The sequence below is a fragment of the Lampris incognitus genome, chromosome 17 (assembly GCF_029633865.1).
Source record: "Lampris incognitus isolate fLamInc1 chromosome 17, fLamInc1.hap2, whole genome shotgun sequence".
NCBI classification, from domain to species: Eukaryota; Metazoa; Chordata; class Actinopteri; order Lampriformes; family Lampridae; genus Lampris; species Lampris incognitus.
The window spans coordinates 43,789,239-43,806,933 of record NC_079227.1 but is presented as its reverse complement, the minus strand read 5'-3'; the positions used below and the strand labels follow the sequence as shown (position 1 = coordinate 43,806,933).

Sequence of the window (17,695 nt, the reverse complement as noted above, 5' to 3'; positions counted from 1 at the left end):
AATTTTTTCATGGGCGCAACCCACATACTCAGCCCGGCTGCTCATCCCACAAATGCATGTTCCTTACAAATGTGGCAACATTTAAAAGGGAAATAAACAGGCTTTCCAACGGTATAAAATTTATTGCCAAGCAGCATTGTTACAACAATGAAATAATCTACCAAACATAAATTTCCTTACTTTTTATGCTAAGTATATATATATACTCTTCCCTAGACCATTTCTGTCTTGTTCTTTTTGTTGGGTTTTTAGTCATTGTACATAGAAGGCCACTGTGAGGAGTGTCCTCGGTGTGGTGTTCCTCTAGTACTTGGTGGGTAGAGTTTGTTCCAGTAGCAGACTTATTATTATTATTATACAAATGTTCTTTAACTTCATGCCATAATACAACATAATAAGCGGGCGGGTCCATTCCTTGGGCCTAGGGTTAGAATGAGGTAGAAGTCTATTTGATGGATAGTGCCTTTCTTAGGATATGATATGTTCCAAATAGTGCGATCTTCTGTAGTTCTTGTATTCTGATGTTGCCCGGGATCCATTGGGTGTATTTCTCCATCCCTTTTTTTTTTTTACAAATCCCAGGGCTCCTGTCACTACTGGTATTGTTGTGGTTTTCATTCCCCAAATTCGTTCAATCTCTATTTCAAGGTCTTTATATTTCGAGTTTTTCAGTTACTTTTACTGAGGTGTTCCTTTCAGTCGGGATGGACATGTCAATTGAGTAGGCAGCTTTTTTCGTTTTTGCTCTTGATGATGATGTCTGGTCTGTTGGCCTTTATCTCATGATCTGTCTGTATTGGCATGTCCCATAAGATTGTGATGTCGTCTTTTTCTGTTACTGTTTGGGGCTTGTGCTCGTACCATTTTTCTTTTGTGTTGATGTTGACTTCTTTGCAGATGTTCCAGTGTAGGTATGTGGCGGCCTTGTTGTGTCTTAGTAGGTATTCAGTTTTGGCCAGCTCAGGGCACCCTGCCACGACATGGTCAATGCTTTCCTGGAATTGACCACATATCCTGCACGCTAGGTCTGTGCCACCTTTGAGGATTTTGCTCTGGTAGTAATTGGTCTTTATGACCTGGTCTTGGGCAGTGATGATAAAGTCTTCTGTTTCGGATTTAAGCCCAGCTGTTTTGAGCCATTGGTTGGTCATATGTTGGTCTACATCTTTCTCACCTACTCTTTTTGGGTATTGCCCATGCATTTGTTTTCCTTCCCATTTTTGTTTCATTTGTTCTTGGGCGTGACACTTTGTTTTTGTTTGACTTTTCCGGCGTGGATGGTTGGAGCTTCATTTTCAGGTTTCGGTGTTTCAGGGAGGTTGAGCTCTCTTCTGAACATTGTGGCTTGGTTAGCTATGGAGTACTTTTTGTTTTGTTTTTCATGCTCTCTAGCAATCATGAGAAGGGGGTCATTTTTGGTGTTAAGGTAAGTATCTAGCCTACTGCTGTTGTAGGCAGTTTCCAGTTGGATTAGACCCCTGCCACCCTCATTTCTGGGGAGGTGCAATGTATCCACATCTGATTTTGGGTGGTGCATCGTCTCTAAGGTGAGTATTTTTTCTTGTTTTTCTATCCAGTTTCCTGATCTCTTCTAGTTTCCAGTTGACAATGTTGAAGCTGTAAGTTACGACTGGTGTAGCCAGGGTGTTGATGGCTTCCATTCGGTTGGATGTATTGAGTTCGGATTTTGTTACCATTCGTATTCTTTGGCAGTACTCCTTTCTGATCTTTTCTTTCATTTTGGCATGTTGTATCCTGTCCCCTTCATTCACTCCCAGGTATTTGTATGTGTCTTCTTGTTCTAGATCTTGGATGGCGGTGTCTAGGTCAATTTGGATGTTTTTGGTGATGGTAAGTTTTCCTTTTTTGAATGTAGCTTTGGCACATTTGTCTAGTCCGAACTCCATTTTGATGTCGTCACTGAAGCCTTTTACGATGGTCAAAAGGCCAGTTTGTTCTTGGTCATTCATGGTAAAGGTTTTCAGGTCATCCATGTAGACTAAATGGTTAATAGTGCACGAACCTGTAGTATAACCATAGCTGGTGTTGTTCAGGAGGGAGGATAGTGGAGTAAGAGCTATGCAAAAGAGGAGAGGAGAAAGAGAGTCACCTTGAAATATGCTGCTATTGATGTTGATCTGCTTTGAATGTAGCGTCCCGTCTGTGTATTTTAGAACAAGGTTGTTTTCCACTGGTCCATATTTGCTGTTAGGAACAGGATAAGGATTGGTGATATTTTGTAGCTGTCAAGACATTTTAGTATCCAGTCATGGGGTAGAGAGTCGAATGTCTTCTTATAGCCTATCCAGGCTGTTGTCAGATTTTTCTTCCTTATCATTATTATTATCATTATTATTATTATTGTTATATTTCAACGGCTGGGCAGGCGGATTAAGGCTGCAGCAGAAATGGGCCCCCAGTAATCTTGGACTCCATGCCACTGAATCCTGACCTAGATCTGTCAAAGACCGCATGGTGGCAGTCTGTGCACCAGTCTCTCCACGTTAAACAAAGTCATGCATAGGTGTCATCCATAAAGGGAATCCATCCTAACACCCCACTTTAAAGAGAGACTGGCATGCCCTTTCTGTAAACATTTTTTAACATTGGGAGTTTGAAACATAACTGAAAACCGCTGTGGTTTTACGATTTCAAAGCTATTGGCTACTCCATGTCAAACGTCACCGCGCTACCACTAACCGCTCATACCGCTCATGTCCGCCGACATGATAACTGACCGATAAATGTCGATTAATATCACAATTTGGTGAGTATTTTGACTCCATAACTCAAAATCTGCTACAAACAACAATAACACAGGAATTTGGATATTACGTTTTTATTTTAGGGTTTTAAACATGAGCGGCAGCGCGGTGACGTTTGATATGGATCCAGTTATATGCAAATTGACTGGTGTCTACGTATCTACCAGCACAATTTGTCATTGGACACCATCTACAGTCAATTACAGATCTCTCTCAAGTGGCCGCAGACATGCTGTTTTAGCCACTGAATTTCTCCGTGGTCACATTCCAACTCAGAACATAGCCTATCAATAGGAATTTTCAGATTTTGATGTCAGTAACACTTTTAAGTCCTATGGCGACTGGCAAGTGGCGACGGGGCAGGATTGTGAGATCTGAAAGGCACTAGTCATTAGCTGGCACATCAAGCAGTGGGTGCTAGATTCAGTTGCTGGGTTCTTGGAGCAATGTAGAAAGAGGCCTGCGGTAGCTGCACCCACGACTGAGCTTTAGGACCCACTCTCCTCACCCTACCTGAGGAAGGGGCTAGAAAAGGTGCCCTAACAATAGCCTGCCTCAAACTTCCTGACTGGATTACTGCATCCAGGGGGATCACCACATGCAGTCAGCAACACAGAAACATATACTTTGGAGCCTGGACAGACCGGAGAGGAGAACAGCAATCATGGCTAGAGAACTGAAGAGATGCCGGATTAACATAGCTGCCCTTTCTGAAACCCAACAGGCAGACGAAGGACAACTGAAGGGGGAGAAGGGTGGCTACACTTTCTTCCGGAAAGGAAAAGCTTGTGATGAGCTCAGGATTCATGGCGTTGGATTTGCCATCAGGAACTAGATCATCAGCCACCTATCTGAACTTCCGGTGGAGATCAGTGTGCATCTCAGGATCATCTGTCTGGTGCTTGCCAACAACCAGATGGCACACAGTTGTGAATACATATGCCCTTACATTAGACTCTAAAGAGGAAGTAAAAGAGACCTTCTATGCCTGCTTAGACGAGACACTGACAAGAATCCCCAAGGAGGATAAGATTATTCTCCTAGGAGACTTCAACGCCATGGTCGGCCGGGATCAACACCTCTAAAAGGGCACCATAGGAAAGGAAGGCATTGGGAACATCAACTGCAACAGAGTTCTACTTCTTAGCAAATGTGCTCAGTACAACCTCGTCATGACTAACACTTTGTTTCACCAGAAATAAACAAATTTATGATATCTTCGAGACACCCTTGCTCTAATCAGTGGCTTCTCCTTGACTATGTCACTGTGCAAATCATGGACCGCTGTGATGTGAACATCATGAGGGCCATGATCAATGCAGATGACTGCTGGACAGATCATCACCTCATCCGCTCCATGATGTCCAAGAAACTCAAGAGGAAGAGGAGGGTTCAAAAGAAGCAGATCTGGTCAAGATTGAACCTTGAAAGACTGAATGGAACTTTCACCCATCAGTGACTTCAGGCCTCTATTGGGGAAACTCTCCAACAGGAATATCCTGATGACTTTGAGACGCACTGGAGCTTGCTCAAATCAGCTATCCTCGACACCTGTAAAAATACCCTAGGGTACAAGTCCAGAAAACACCAGGACTGGTTTGATGAGAATGACACAGAGATAAGACAGCTCATCTCCAAGAAAATGAAAGCCTTTCGTGCCTGGAAAAATTATGTAACCCGCAAGGCTAAAAGAGTGGCTCACATCAGAGCCAAGGTGGATGTCCAGAGATGGGTGAGGGACCTTAAGAACTCATGGTGGACAGAAGAGACTCTGGAAATCCAGCAACTGGCAGACTTGGGTGACACCAGAGGGTTTTTCAGCTCTACCAAGGTTGTCTATAGTCTAAGCAACCGCAGCCTAAACCCCCTGTGCTCAAAGGTGGGGTAGGAGCTGCTGAAGGATGAGTCGATTAATGCCCAATGGAAAGAACACTTCCAGGAACTCCTCAACCGCAACAGCACAGCTGAACCAGACATTGCCAGCCACATTCCCCAGAGTCCCATCACAGAAGACATTGGTGAACCTTCCACCACGACAGAGGTTCAAGATGCCATCAGGAGCCTTAACAACAACAAGGCCTTCGGTCCAGATGGGATCCCAGCTGCGCTCAAAGGAACGTGGACCAGAGCTCCTGTACCACATCCACACCCTCCTCCTCAAGGTCTTTGGGAAAAGAAGAACTTCCCTCAGAGCTCAGGGATGCTCTAATAGTGGCCATATTCAAGAAAGGGGAAAAGGCGGAATGTGGACACTATGGGGGCATCTCACTCCAGTCAACAACAGGTAAAGTCCTTGCTCACATCCTCGCAAACCGACTGCTACCACTGTCTGAGGAATTATTCCCAGAATCTCAGTGTGGTTTCCACCCATCCAGAGGTAGAGCAGACATGGTATTTACAGCACACCAACTCCAGGAAAAATGCTGTGAACAAAGGCAGCATTTGTACATTGTTTTCATAGACCTAACAAAGGCTTTTGACTCGGTAGACCACCAGGCTCTGTGGAGCATACTATCAAGATATGGCCGCACTGACTAATATATCAGAATATTGAGGCTTTTACCTGTTGGCATGTCAGTCAGAGTGCTCAGCAACAGCAGCTCTGAGTCAGAGCCCTTCACTGTGGAAACAGGAGACACACAGGGTTGCGTCATCACACCTACCCTGTTTGCCATCTTTATTGCTGCCATACTCCACCTCATTGGCGAAGAGCCACCATTGGGGATCCCAATACTATACATAACTGACGACAGGCTCTTCAACCTGAATAGGTTCAAAGCCAAGAGACAGGTTTACAACACCACCATCATGGAGCTTCCATAATTATACAGACAACAACACAATCGCAACACACTCTGCAGAAAACCTCCAGGACATTGTGAATGCTTTTGCCAAGGCATACAGAGCCCTGGGTCTAGCATTAAACATCAAGAAGGCCCAAATCCTATACCAATCTCCAGCTAACCAGCCATCTACCCAGCCCACCATAAAAGTGGACAAAAAAAATTCTTGAAAATGTTGATAATTTCTCCTACCTCAGTAGCCTTCTCTCATCAAAAGCTGACATCAACTCTGAGGTCAACCATCACCTGAGTTGTGCCAGTGGCGCTTATGCCAGACTCAGGAAAATAATCTTTGAAGACCAAGACCTAAAGGCCCAAACAAAGCTCCTGGTCTACAGAGCTGTTTTCCTCCCCACCCTGCTGTATGAAGCAGAGTCATTGAGACCACCTACACCAGGCACCTGAGATCCCTGGAACAATACCACCAAAGATCCTTATGAACGATACTGAGGCTCAGCTGGAAAAAGAGCTGCACCAACATCAGCGTTCTGGAAGAAGCCAACATGACTAGCATCACCACCACAATAATGCAGCACCAACTCCGATGGACAGGCCATGTCATCTGCATGTTCAACCCACATCTCCTCAAACAGACCCTGTACTTCTGCTGAAGGAAGGTCAGTGAGCTCCCGGCAGGCAAAATAAATGTTTTAAGGACAATATCAAGACCAGTCTAAAGAAATACAACATCATATCGAGCAACTGGGAACACATTGCGCTGGATAAGTGCGCCTGGAAGAAATCCATGCAGGAAGGAGCTGCACGTCATGAAATGGAACTCCACTGTGCCACAGAAAAAAAGCGACAGCACCACAAGGAGAAAGAGAAAAAGGCTCAACCACCATCACCAACCTCCACCACTTTCCTCTGTCCAGACTGCACCTAAGTATGTGGATCACAGATCAGCCTCTACAGCCATCTGAAGATCCACAAGTAGACAACCCAACGGAGAAGGCAGTCCTACTCGCTTCTAGTGACCGCCAAAGATGATAGTGTTTTTTTCCGAAACCGACAATGGTGTCTTTATAAGTGCTCAACTAATGAGGAGCAGAATATCAACTCAGATACAGGAAAAAAAGTTTAATACATTGCAGTACAGGCCTGTTTCGTGCGTCGCACACTCATCAGAACGAAACAGGCATGTACTGCAATGTATTAAACTTTTTTCCTGTATCTGTACTGCTCAAAAAAATAAAGGGAACACCTAAAAACACAATATAGACCTCGATGAATGAAATATTTCAGCTGAAAATCTTTATTTATTAGACAGAGGAATGTGTTTAGAGCAAAATAACCTAAGAATGATCAATGGAAATCCAAATCATTAGCCCATTAAGGTCTGGATTCAGAATCATACTCAAAATCAAAGTGGAAAATGAGAACATAGGCTGATCCAACTTCTGTGGAAATTCTTCAAGACGATTCAAAATGAGGCTCAGTAGTGTGTGTGGCCTCCACGTGCCTGTATGCACTCCCTACAACGTCTGGGCATGCTCCTGATGAGACGATGGATGGTCTCCTGAGGGATCTCCTCCCAGACCTGGATCAGGGCATCGGTCAACTCCTGGACAGTCTGTGGTGCGACATCGCGTTGGCGGATGGTACGAGACATGATGTCCCAGAGGTGCTCGATTGGATTCAGGTCTGGGGAACGTGCAGGCCAGTCCATAGCATAAATGCCCTCGACATACAGGAACTGCTGACACACTCTGGCCACATGAGGACGAGCATTGTCATGCATGAGCAGGAACCCAGGGCCCACTGCACCAGCATATGGTCTGACAATGGGTCTGAGGATCTCATCCCGGTACCTAATGGCAGTCATGGTACCTCTGGCTTGCACGTAGAGGTCTGTGCGGCCCTCCAAGGATATGCCTCCCCAGACCATCACTGACCCACCGCCAAACCGGTCATGCTGGAGGATGTTGCAGGCAGCAGAACGTTCTCCACAGCATCTCCAGACTCTCTCACGTCTGTCACATGTGTTCAGTGTGAACCTGCTCTCATCCGTGAAGAGCACAGGGCGCCAATGGCGAATCTGCCAACCAAGATGTTCTCTGGCAAAGGTCAATCGGGCTGCACGGTGTTGGGCTGTGAGCACAGGCCCCAATTGTGGACGTCGGGCCCTCATACCATCCTCATGCATTCTGTTTCTCACTGTTTGAGCTGAAACCTGCACATTAGTGGCCTGTTGAAGGTCGTTTTGTAGGGCTCCGGCAGTGCTCCTCCTGTTCCTCCTTGCACAAAGGACCAGATAGCGGTCCTGCTGCGGGGTTGTTGTCCTCCTGCGGCCCCCTCCACGTCTCCTGGTGTACTGGCCTGTCTCCTGGTACCTCCTCCATGCTCTGGACACTGTGCTGGGAGACACATCAAATCTTCTTGCCACAGCACGCATTGATGTGCCATCCTGGATGAGCTGCACTACCTGAGCAACTTCTGTAGGTTGCAGATACCGCCTCATGCCACCTCTAGTGGTGAGGGCACTAGCAAAATGAAAAACTAACCAAAGATCGGCCAGAAAAGATGAGGACAGGCAAATGGTCTGTGGCCACCACCTGCAAATCCATTCCTTTTATAGGGGTTGTCTTGCAAATTGTCTAATTTCCACCTGGTGGAAATTAGACAATTTACCAACAGGTGAAATTGCTTCACAAATCAGTGTTGCTTCCTAACTGGACAGGTTGATATCTCAAAAGTGTGATTGACTTGGAGCTACATTGCATTGCTTATGTGTTCCCTTTATTTTTTTGAGCAGTGTATATATATATGGCAATCTTCTTCACTATGCAGAATATTTGATTGAGTGTTGCATTCGAATTAAAAAAAAAGATAAAGTAATATACACTACACCAATTTAAAAGGTTGCGCATTATATTACATCGTAATACTATTAAAGTAACATTTTATGTTATGCACTATCCCCAACTCTGGCTATAAGGATAAACATTTTCAAATTTAACGTGCAGCATGTCTGCTATTACCTTCAACAGCAGCATGATGTGGTATCTGAGAGCAAACACTGCTGTCCAGAGGGTGGTAGTAGAGAAGAAGCACATTTCTGGGCTCTCCATTTCCGGCTTCTCTTGTTCACACTCTTCCTTTACTGCTGTGCGCTCCCCAGCATCCGACATCTGTGCTGCCAACTGCATTTCAAATATGGTGTCCTCACAAAAGTTGACAAATAGCTCCATCTTCTCCTTCTCTCCTCCCTCATTCACTACGTCAAAAATGAACTGGCGCTTTGATTCTTTGACCTGATGAGACAGCAAATGTTGACACAGTTTGGCCAATGGAAGGAAAGATTACATCACAATTCATATCACAAAACTTTTGGAAATGTTCACCATTTACGTTTTACTACATAGTGAGAGAACTGATGGTATCAGTCACTGTTGTTGAGTTTAAAAGCTCAAGTCCACTTGCACTCTCACATTTTTCAATAAGACAGCTTCGTTTTCACACAGGTATTCTGTCCCCAAGGGCAACTCATATGTTACTAAACCACATGGCATCACATGGAATGAAGGGGGAGGGGCACTTGTTACCTGATTGTGCCAAATTGCAGGGTGTTGGTAGATGATTGAACTGGCATATTACCAACATGTTTCCTTGTTTTTTCGCTGTGTCCAGTGGTTACGGAGTTGTGCATGATGCAGTTTTACACATGATGCAGTTTTACTCAGCTCCTTCTTCCCCACAACAGTCCGGTATAACGCCTGCATTACTGCTGATGCTGCACCAATCCGCCTGTCAATCTCCCGCTCCATCCCACCCTTACTCGTGAACAAGACCCCGAGATACTTGAACTCCTTCAATTGAGGCAGCAACTTTCAGGGTACGTTTCAGGTACTTATGCTGACATATCCTGCACGTTTTCTGATGACTGGCTCAACAGTTGTTGATTTTGGTCTCTATGTTCTGAGCCACGCCCTTTTGAGGTTCATTGGTCTTCATCTTGAAATCTGAATAAGATATCAGCAAGCTTTACTCAATCTATGATAAGCTCCCCCCCCCTTTTTTTCTCCCCAATTGTACCCAGCCAATTGCCTCACTGTTCTGAGCCATCCCGGTCACTGCTTCACCCCCTATGCCAATCCCGGGAGGGCTGCAGACTATCACATGCCTCCTCCGATACATGTGGAGTCACTAGCCGCTTCATTTCACCCGACAGTGAGGAGTTTCACCAGGGGGAAGTAGCACTTGGGAGGATCACGCTATTCCCCCGTTCCCCCTTCCCCCCGAACAGGCGCCCAAACTGACCAGAAGAGGTGCTAATGCAGCGACCAGGACACATACCTACATCCGGCTTCCTACCCGCAGACACGGCCAATTGTGTCTGTAGGGACGCCCAACCAAGCCGGAGGTAACACGGGGATTTGAACTGGCAATCCCCGTGTTGGTAAGCAACGGAATAGACCACTACACTAGCTGGACACCCCCAGTACGATGCATTTTAAACCTTTGGTGTTATACCTGCTACCCATAATGCAGTGTGTTGTATGTCAGGGACTTTAGATTCAGGCTAGTTGGTAGTCTTAGTCCTCGGTGTGGAAAACATCAACACTCATTCATCATCATACATCCTCACCTGAGGCTTCTCCCACTGTGTTCGACTGGACTCGCTAATCTCAAAGTAGACCCTCTCGATGCGTTTGGCACTGCCCATGATCTCGATCCTCCCCAGGTAGGGCTGGAAGTAGTTGAGCACACTCTCTGCCAGCTCCAGGAAGGTCTGCAGCCGGGTGTCATGGGGCATGTGCTCCGACAGGTTGGTCAGCAGGACCGCCACATTGAAGCCAATGTCCTTGTGAATCAACATGAAGTTTATAATGTTGTATTACTATCTGATAGAGGACTTTCACTCTTCACAATGTTGATCTTCATAGATATTTACACTGTATTAATCTTAAAACCTTTAATTTTTAATTTTCTCAGCAATAAAAATTGTTAACTGCAAACCATGAGGAAATAATATCTTTATGATATAAACATGCATGTGTTAGAAGCTGGATTCAACATGTGTTTATAAATTAATTTCACGATGCACTTCCCACATTCAGCTCACAAATAAACCAGCTTTGCCATATGGTTTATGAATATTTAACCAAAAACCAATAAATTGGTTGGGATTATGACTGGGGAAACCTAGTGCGTACTGAGTAGGGGCAATACCATCAATACCAACGGGACATGGGACGCTCGGAATGGACAAGAGATGGACAGGGGACGGCAAGGGGGCGGCCAGGAGACGGACAGGGGACCTGGGCGAGACTCAGGCGGGACTGTATTATAACGGAAATGGTAGTGGTACGGAACTCTGGTAAAACAGAATCGATACTCAGACAGAAATGTAACGGAACTGATACTCGGACGGGACTCTAAACGGACTTGTGGTACTTTAGCGGGACTCTGGTGAGACTGTTAACGGAACTGACTCTAAACGGGACTGCTATAAAAACTCTAAACGGGACTGCTACTTCATGCATTTTCCACATTCCAGTTTGATTTTAGTTGTCAACGTTACTCGACACTTTTATATTTCAAGCCCATGAGCTTATTACTGCACTGAATTGTAAGTAAGTCAATTCAAAACGTGTGGATATGGAATTCCAAAGATTTGATATGAAATTTTAGAATGGGGAAAACGGTTTGCAATGGTGACAGGGTTGACGGACGAGATCAGGCAGGAGTCTCCATGGACTATGATGTTTGCGGATGACATTATGATCTTTAGTGAGAGTAAGGAAGCAGGTTGAGGAGAGCCTGGAGAGGTGGAAGTATGCACTGGAGAGAAGAGAAATGAAAGTCAGGAGGAGCAAGACAGAATACCTCTGTGTGAATGAGAGGGAGAACAGTGTAATGGTCAGGATGCAAGGATTGGAGATGACAAAGGCATATGAATTTAAATACTTGGGGTCAACTGCCCAAAGTAACGGGGAGTGCAGGAGAGAGGTGAAGAAGAGAGTGCAGGCAGGGTGGAGTGGGTGGAGAAGAGTGTCAGGGGTGATTTGTGACAGAAGGATACCAGCAAGAGTTAAAGGGGAGGTTTACAAGATGGTTGTGAGACCAGCTATGTTATATGGTTTGGAGACAGTGGCACTGATGAAAAGACAGGAGGTGGAGCTGGAGGTGGCAGAGTTGAAGATGATAAGATTTTCACTGGGAGTGATGAAGAAGGACAGGATTAGGAACGAGTATATTAGAGGGACAACTCAAGTTGGACGGTTTGGAGACAAAGCAAGAGAGACGAGATTGAGATGGCTTGGACATGTGTGGAAGAGAGATGCTGGGTATACTGGGAGAAGGATGCTGAATATGGAGCTGCCAGGAAAGAGGAAAAGAGGAAGGCCAAAGAGGAGGTTTATGGACGTGGTGAGGGAAGACATGCAGGTGGCTGGTGTGACAGAGGAAGACGCAGAAGACAGGAAGAAATGGAAACGGATGACCCGCTGTGGCAACCCCTAACGGGAGCAGCCAAAAGTAGTAGTAGTAGAAATATTGCCGTAAAAAGTTTAAATGTACATGGATCGACATATGCTTGGACGTTGGGTCGAATAAACCCCACATGATGTAGGGTAAAAATGCAACCCGCGGAGTTATTGCCGAAAAACTGAATTGGTCACGTGACCTGCTAGTTTTAGGGTTTTCGACCGGTGTACACCGGGCAGACGGTGTACACATCACGGGGTAGTGTTGCCTGGCACTTCCGAGGCAACTTTACCTCCTGAAAGTAAGCCCTGTTACCGCCCCTGAATGTCTATTAACTTGAAGGGGGAAAAGCATGAAATTAAATTTACGTAACCGAAATGTAGGCGATTGATTTAGTTAAAAAGCCGGTAGACAACACGGTTACTCGGCGTGCCTAGCACCGTGCGCTCAATTCTTGGCTGTTTGTGAGAGAAGCGATCCAGAGGCAAGCAGGCTTGGTACACAGCACGGGTTTTAGCCTGTGTCCTGTCCTGCCAGTTTATAACCCATCAGCTGTCTTACATTCTCACTTTTCACTTTTTGAGAATGCAATGTGGTATGCGAAAGTTGTGCAACTGCAGGGGACTGCATTTGGCATTGACCCCGTGCCTTATAAATACGGGCCGCGCGCGAGAGAAAGGGACTGCATCACGCAATGTTGTTATTTCCGCCTTGTCTGTCAAACACCAAACCGAGTCAAACTTAATGAGCTCTGAGTCTGAGGTATCCTCAGAAGGATGAAAATCGACTTTGTTATTCTATATTATTATTTTTTATAACACTGGCGATCACATTCATTTTATTCCTAATGAAAAGTTCTGCGCCAGACAACATGAACACAAGATTTTCGGTTTTTAAAATTTTTTAGCTTTTTTTTAGGTTTTTCGCATTCAGGACAAGCAAAAGCGAATGGGGATGTCCGTTTTCCTCGTTCTAAAATTTCATATCAAATCTTTAGAATTCCATATCGACACGTTTTGAATCGACTTACTTACAATTCAGTGCAGTAATAAGCTCATGGGCTTGAAATATAAAAGTGTCGAGTAACGTTGACAACTAAAATTAAACTGGAATGTGGAAAATTCATGAAATAGCAGTCCCGTTTAGAGTTTTTATAGCAGTCACCTCATTATATCATAAGCCATCAGCTGTGACATATTAGTGACGTCGTAATGGTTTCGGGTACGTGACACAAGGTGGAATTATTATTATTGAGTTTGCATTGGTAGCATCCATCGAAGTATGTAACACTAACATACGTAGGAACCCAACAGTGAACACTAACAGTAAAAGCATATTGTCGAGATTTCGCTTGTTGCACGTACGTCGTGCGAACTTTGACGACCTGGTACATCTCCTCATTACAGCCAATCGCGGTGATTTTTTCGGTTTAGAAATATTTCACATGTCATCCAACAACCATGCCAAGTTTCATGATCAACGGGCAAGTGGTTCAGCCACAATAAAACTCCAACGTTAACGAAACTTACGAAAATCGTGGGTTTTTTTGTTGTTGTGATTTTAGCCATTTTTGTCTGATTGGGGCGTGTCCTCCGAGGTGCAACTTTCTAAGATTCGACTTTTAACTTTTTTCAATGTACAATGTAGACCCTTGGTAATAACAATTGTGGTCCATAAGCCCAGGGATGGCCCACATTCATCAAAATAAGCCCACCCAATTTGGTCATTTTTATGTCTAGATTTTCAAAATTAAGCCTAACTGTAAGTCTGTGAATGTTCTCATTCATCCAGGTCATGGTTATCCAAAGGAGTTGAATCAAGTGCAACTGGACTTGGTATATATCCGTGAAGATGTTTCGCCTCTCATTCAAGAGGCTTCCTCAGTTCGTGCCTTTCTGACTAGACGAAGCTAGTCTGACTGGCTGGTGATGAGACTCAGTATTTTATCCTCTTGGAGTCGTTGTCAGAGCTATAGATGTCCATGGCTCTTTGTGTCCCGATGTCTACCAACGCCCGTCGCTAACAGAGCCATAGATATGAGTGGCTCTTTTGTGTACCGATGTTTGGCCGCGCCCGTCATTATCGGAGCTATTGATATGCGTGGCTCTCCTGTGCTCCGATGTCCTAAGCTCCGACAGCCCTGAGCAAGGATGAAAACATCACTATCCTTCCAGCAGATAAAGGGCGATGCATGGTTATCCTCAACACAACAGACTACCAAGCCAAGATCACGTCATTACTCAGCGACACCTATGAACCTCTGAGACGTGATCCTCCTAGTGGTTACTAGAGGAGAATAATAGAATACCTACAGAAACTACAGAAAGGAAGAACCATTGATCGGATACAATACCACCGTCTCTACCCACAAGATAAAATTTCATGCATATATGGATTCCCTAAGATCCATAAAGATGGAACCCCCCTCAGGCCCGTCGTCAGAAGCATAAACTCGGTCACGTACAACATTGCCAAACATATAGCCAACATCTTGACCCCTTTAGTGGGCGAAACACCTCACCATATCCAAAACTCCATTGACTTCGTGGACAAGGTCCAAGGCGTAAAACTGGAACCGGATGAAACCATGGTATCCTACGACGTGACCTCGTTATTCACCTGCATCCCAACCATGGAGGCTTTGGAAACTGTGAGGCAACATTTGCTACGGGACGACACCCTCCACAATAGGACGAACCTCAGCCCAGACCAGATTTGCCAACTACTGGACCTTTGCCTGAACACTACATATTTCCAATTCAGGGGCCAGTTTTACAGACAGAAACACGGCTGTGCAGTGGGCTCACCAGTATCGCCCATTGTGGCCAACTTATATATGGAAGAGGTAGAACAAAGGGCCCTGAACTCCTTCAGAGGAACACCTCCGAGCCACTGGTTCAGATATGTGGACGACACATGGGTCGAAATCCAAACACAAGAGGTGCAAGCGTTTGCCAAGCACATCAGCGCAGTGGACAAGAACATTAAAGTGGCGGGTAACTGAGCTCAAATCTGTGTTTTGGGATACCCATACCCCAGGAAAACATATCAGTAACCACCCAGCCAATTCTGTATGATTAAAAATGTTGCGAAGTATATAAAACAAAGCTTCAAAAACGTGTAAAAATCTGCAGCGTCCACTGGTTTCAGACTCTGGGGGCGTGGCACCGAAGGGAAGACGGCGATGTCACCAAAGAAGCCGGCCAAAAAATCAAGAAAGGAAAACGGGAAAAATACCCCAAAAGGGTCTAACTCCGCAAATCAGTTCTATACATGGTTCAACACATTTTAACATGTCAAAAGCAATACATCTCCCACATTTATAAAGTATTTTGAAGCAAATCTGTCAATTTGGTTACCCTGCTCTTTAAGTTCACAAGGGAAGACGTAAAGAACAAAAGTCTGCCCTTCTTGGACTGTGACGTCCACATTGGTGAAGACAGGAGCCTCCAAATTGGGGTTTACAGGAAACCTACACACACAGACCAACATCTACTTTTCGACTCACACCACCGTCTGGAACACAAACTAAGCGTCATCAGAACTTTGCAACACACAGCTGACAATGTGCCCAGCAGCACTCAGGCCCAACGAGAAGAACACAAACACCTGAGGGGAGCTTTAAAAACCTGCGGCTACCCCAGTTGGACCTTTGTGAAAACTGCAACACATTCCAAAAAGACCAACCAGGTGAGTGATGAGGGGAAAGGGAACAGAAGGAAGAGCACAGTCATCCAGTATGTTTCTGGGGTCTCCGAGAAACTCAGGAGAATTTTCAACAAACACCGCATCCCGGTATACTTCAAACCCAGCAACACACTCCGACAAAAACTGGTTCATCCCAAAGACTGTGTACCACACACCCGGAAAAGCAATCTGGTGTATGCTGTACAATGCAACGAGGATTGCACTGACCTATACATAGGAGAAACCAAACAACCACTACACAAAGGGATGGCCCAACACAGAAGGCCAAACTCCTCAGGACAAGACTCAGCAGTCTATCTACACCTAAAGGAGAAGACACACTCCTTCGAGGACAGAGAAGATAGATGGTTTGAAAGAGGGGTGAAGGAAGCCATCTCTGCAAAACTGGAAAACCCATCCCTCAACAGAGGAGGAGGTCTGCTACACCACCTATCTCCCACTTACAATGCCGTCCTTTCATCTCTACCCAGGAGACTCAAGAAGCCTAGCCTCCAAGAACAACAGTCGGTCACTAACGACTCCCAACGACTCTCATGACCACTGAACAATGAAGTCGAAACTAACACCCCCAACGACCGTCGCTGCTAAACAAATGCAAATCAATAGCTCCGATGGCGACGGGCGCGGCTGGACATCGGAGCACAGGAGAGCCACGCATATCAATAGCTCAGATAACGACGGGCTCGGCCAAACATCGGTACACAAAAGAGCCACTCATATCTATGGCTCTGTTAGCGACGGGCGTTGGTAAACATCGGGACACAAAGAGCCATGGACATCTATAGCTCTGACAACGACTCCAAGAGGATAAATACTGAGTCTCATCACCAGCCAGTCAGACTAGCTTGTTCTAGTCAGAAAGGCACGAACTGAGGAAGCCTCTTGGATGAGTGGCAAAACGTCTTCACGGATATATACCAAGTCCAGTTGCACTTGATTCAACTCCTTTGGATGGCCTAACTGTAAGGTGCTATTTTCTCCGTGAAGGAAATGGATAAAAACAAATTCTGGGTGATTTTCTGAAACCTCAAACAATTGCCCACTAACGATTTTTCGTCAAATCAAACCTATCTCAACGTCTTCTGGGTGTAAAATTAATTTTACAAAGGTGTGGTTCTCGCAAAAATCGATCATAAAATTCTCCGATTTGATGACGTCATGATGACGTCAGAATGAAGTCATAGAATTTTCTCAATGCTTTTAATGCACAGTCCAAACGATTATCTTTCAGACTCCTGGTCGAAAAAGGCGGTATCTATTATGGTTTTCTCAAAATAAGGCCGTCCGTTTAGTTAAAAAACCGTCTATCCTGTCGTCGAATATACACTCACCGGCCACTTTATTAGGCACACCTGTCCAACTGCTCGTTAACGCAAATTTCTAATCAGCCAATCACATGGCAGCAACTCAATGCATTTAGGCATGTAGACATGGTCAAGACGATCTGCTGCAGTTCAAACCGAGCATCAGAATGGGGAAGAAAGGTGATTTAAGTGACTTTGAACGTGGCATGGTTGTTGGTGCCAGACGGGCTGGTCTGAGTAGTTCAGAAACTGCTGATCTACTGGGATTTTCACGCACAACCATCGCTAGGGTTTACAGAGAATGGTCCGAAAAAGAGAAAATATCCAGTGAGCGGCAGTTCTGTGGGCGAAAATGCCTTGTTGATGCCAGAGGTCAGAGGAGAATGGCCAGACTGGTTCGAGCTGATAGAAAGGCAACAGTAACTCAAATAACCACTCATTACAACCGAGGTATGCAGAAGAGCATCTCTGAACGCACAACACATCGAACCTTGAGGCAGATGGGCTACAGCAGCAGAAGACCACACCGGGTGCCACTCCTGTCAGCTAAGAACAAGAAACTGAGGCTACAATTCGCACAGGCTCACCAAAATTGGACAATAGAAGATTGGAAAAACGTTGCCTGGTCTGATGAGTCTTGGTTTCT

General features: G+C 45.3%; 1 protein-coding gene across 1 annotated transcript in view; it reads right to left on the bottom strand.

Moving 5' to 3' along the window:
• Nucleotides 1-17,695, bottom strand: part of ryr2a (ryanodine receptor 2a (cardiac)) — a 1,161,183-nt gene that overhangs the window by 270,317 nt on the left and 873,171 nt on the right. Inside the window, 2 exon segments of the mRNA XM_056296806.1 lie at nt 8,590-8,862; nt 10,197-10,412. Of these exon segments, the coding sequence (XP_056152781.1) occupies nt 8,590-8,862; nt 10,197-10,412 (489 nt within the window).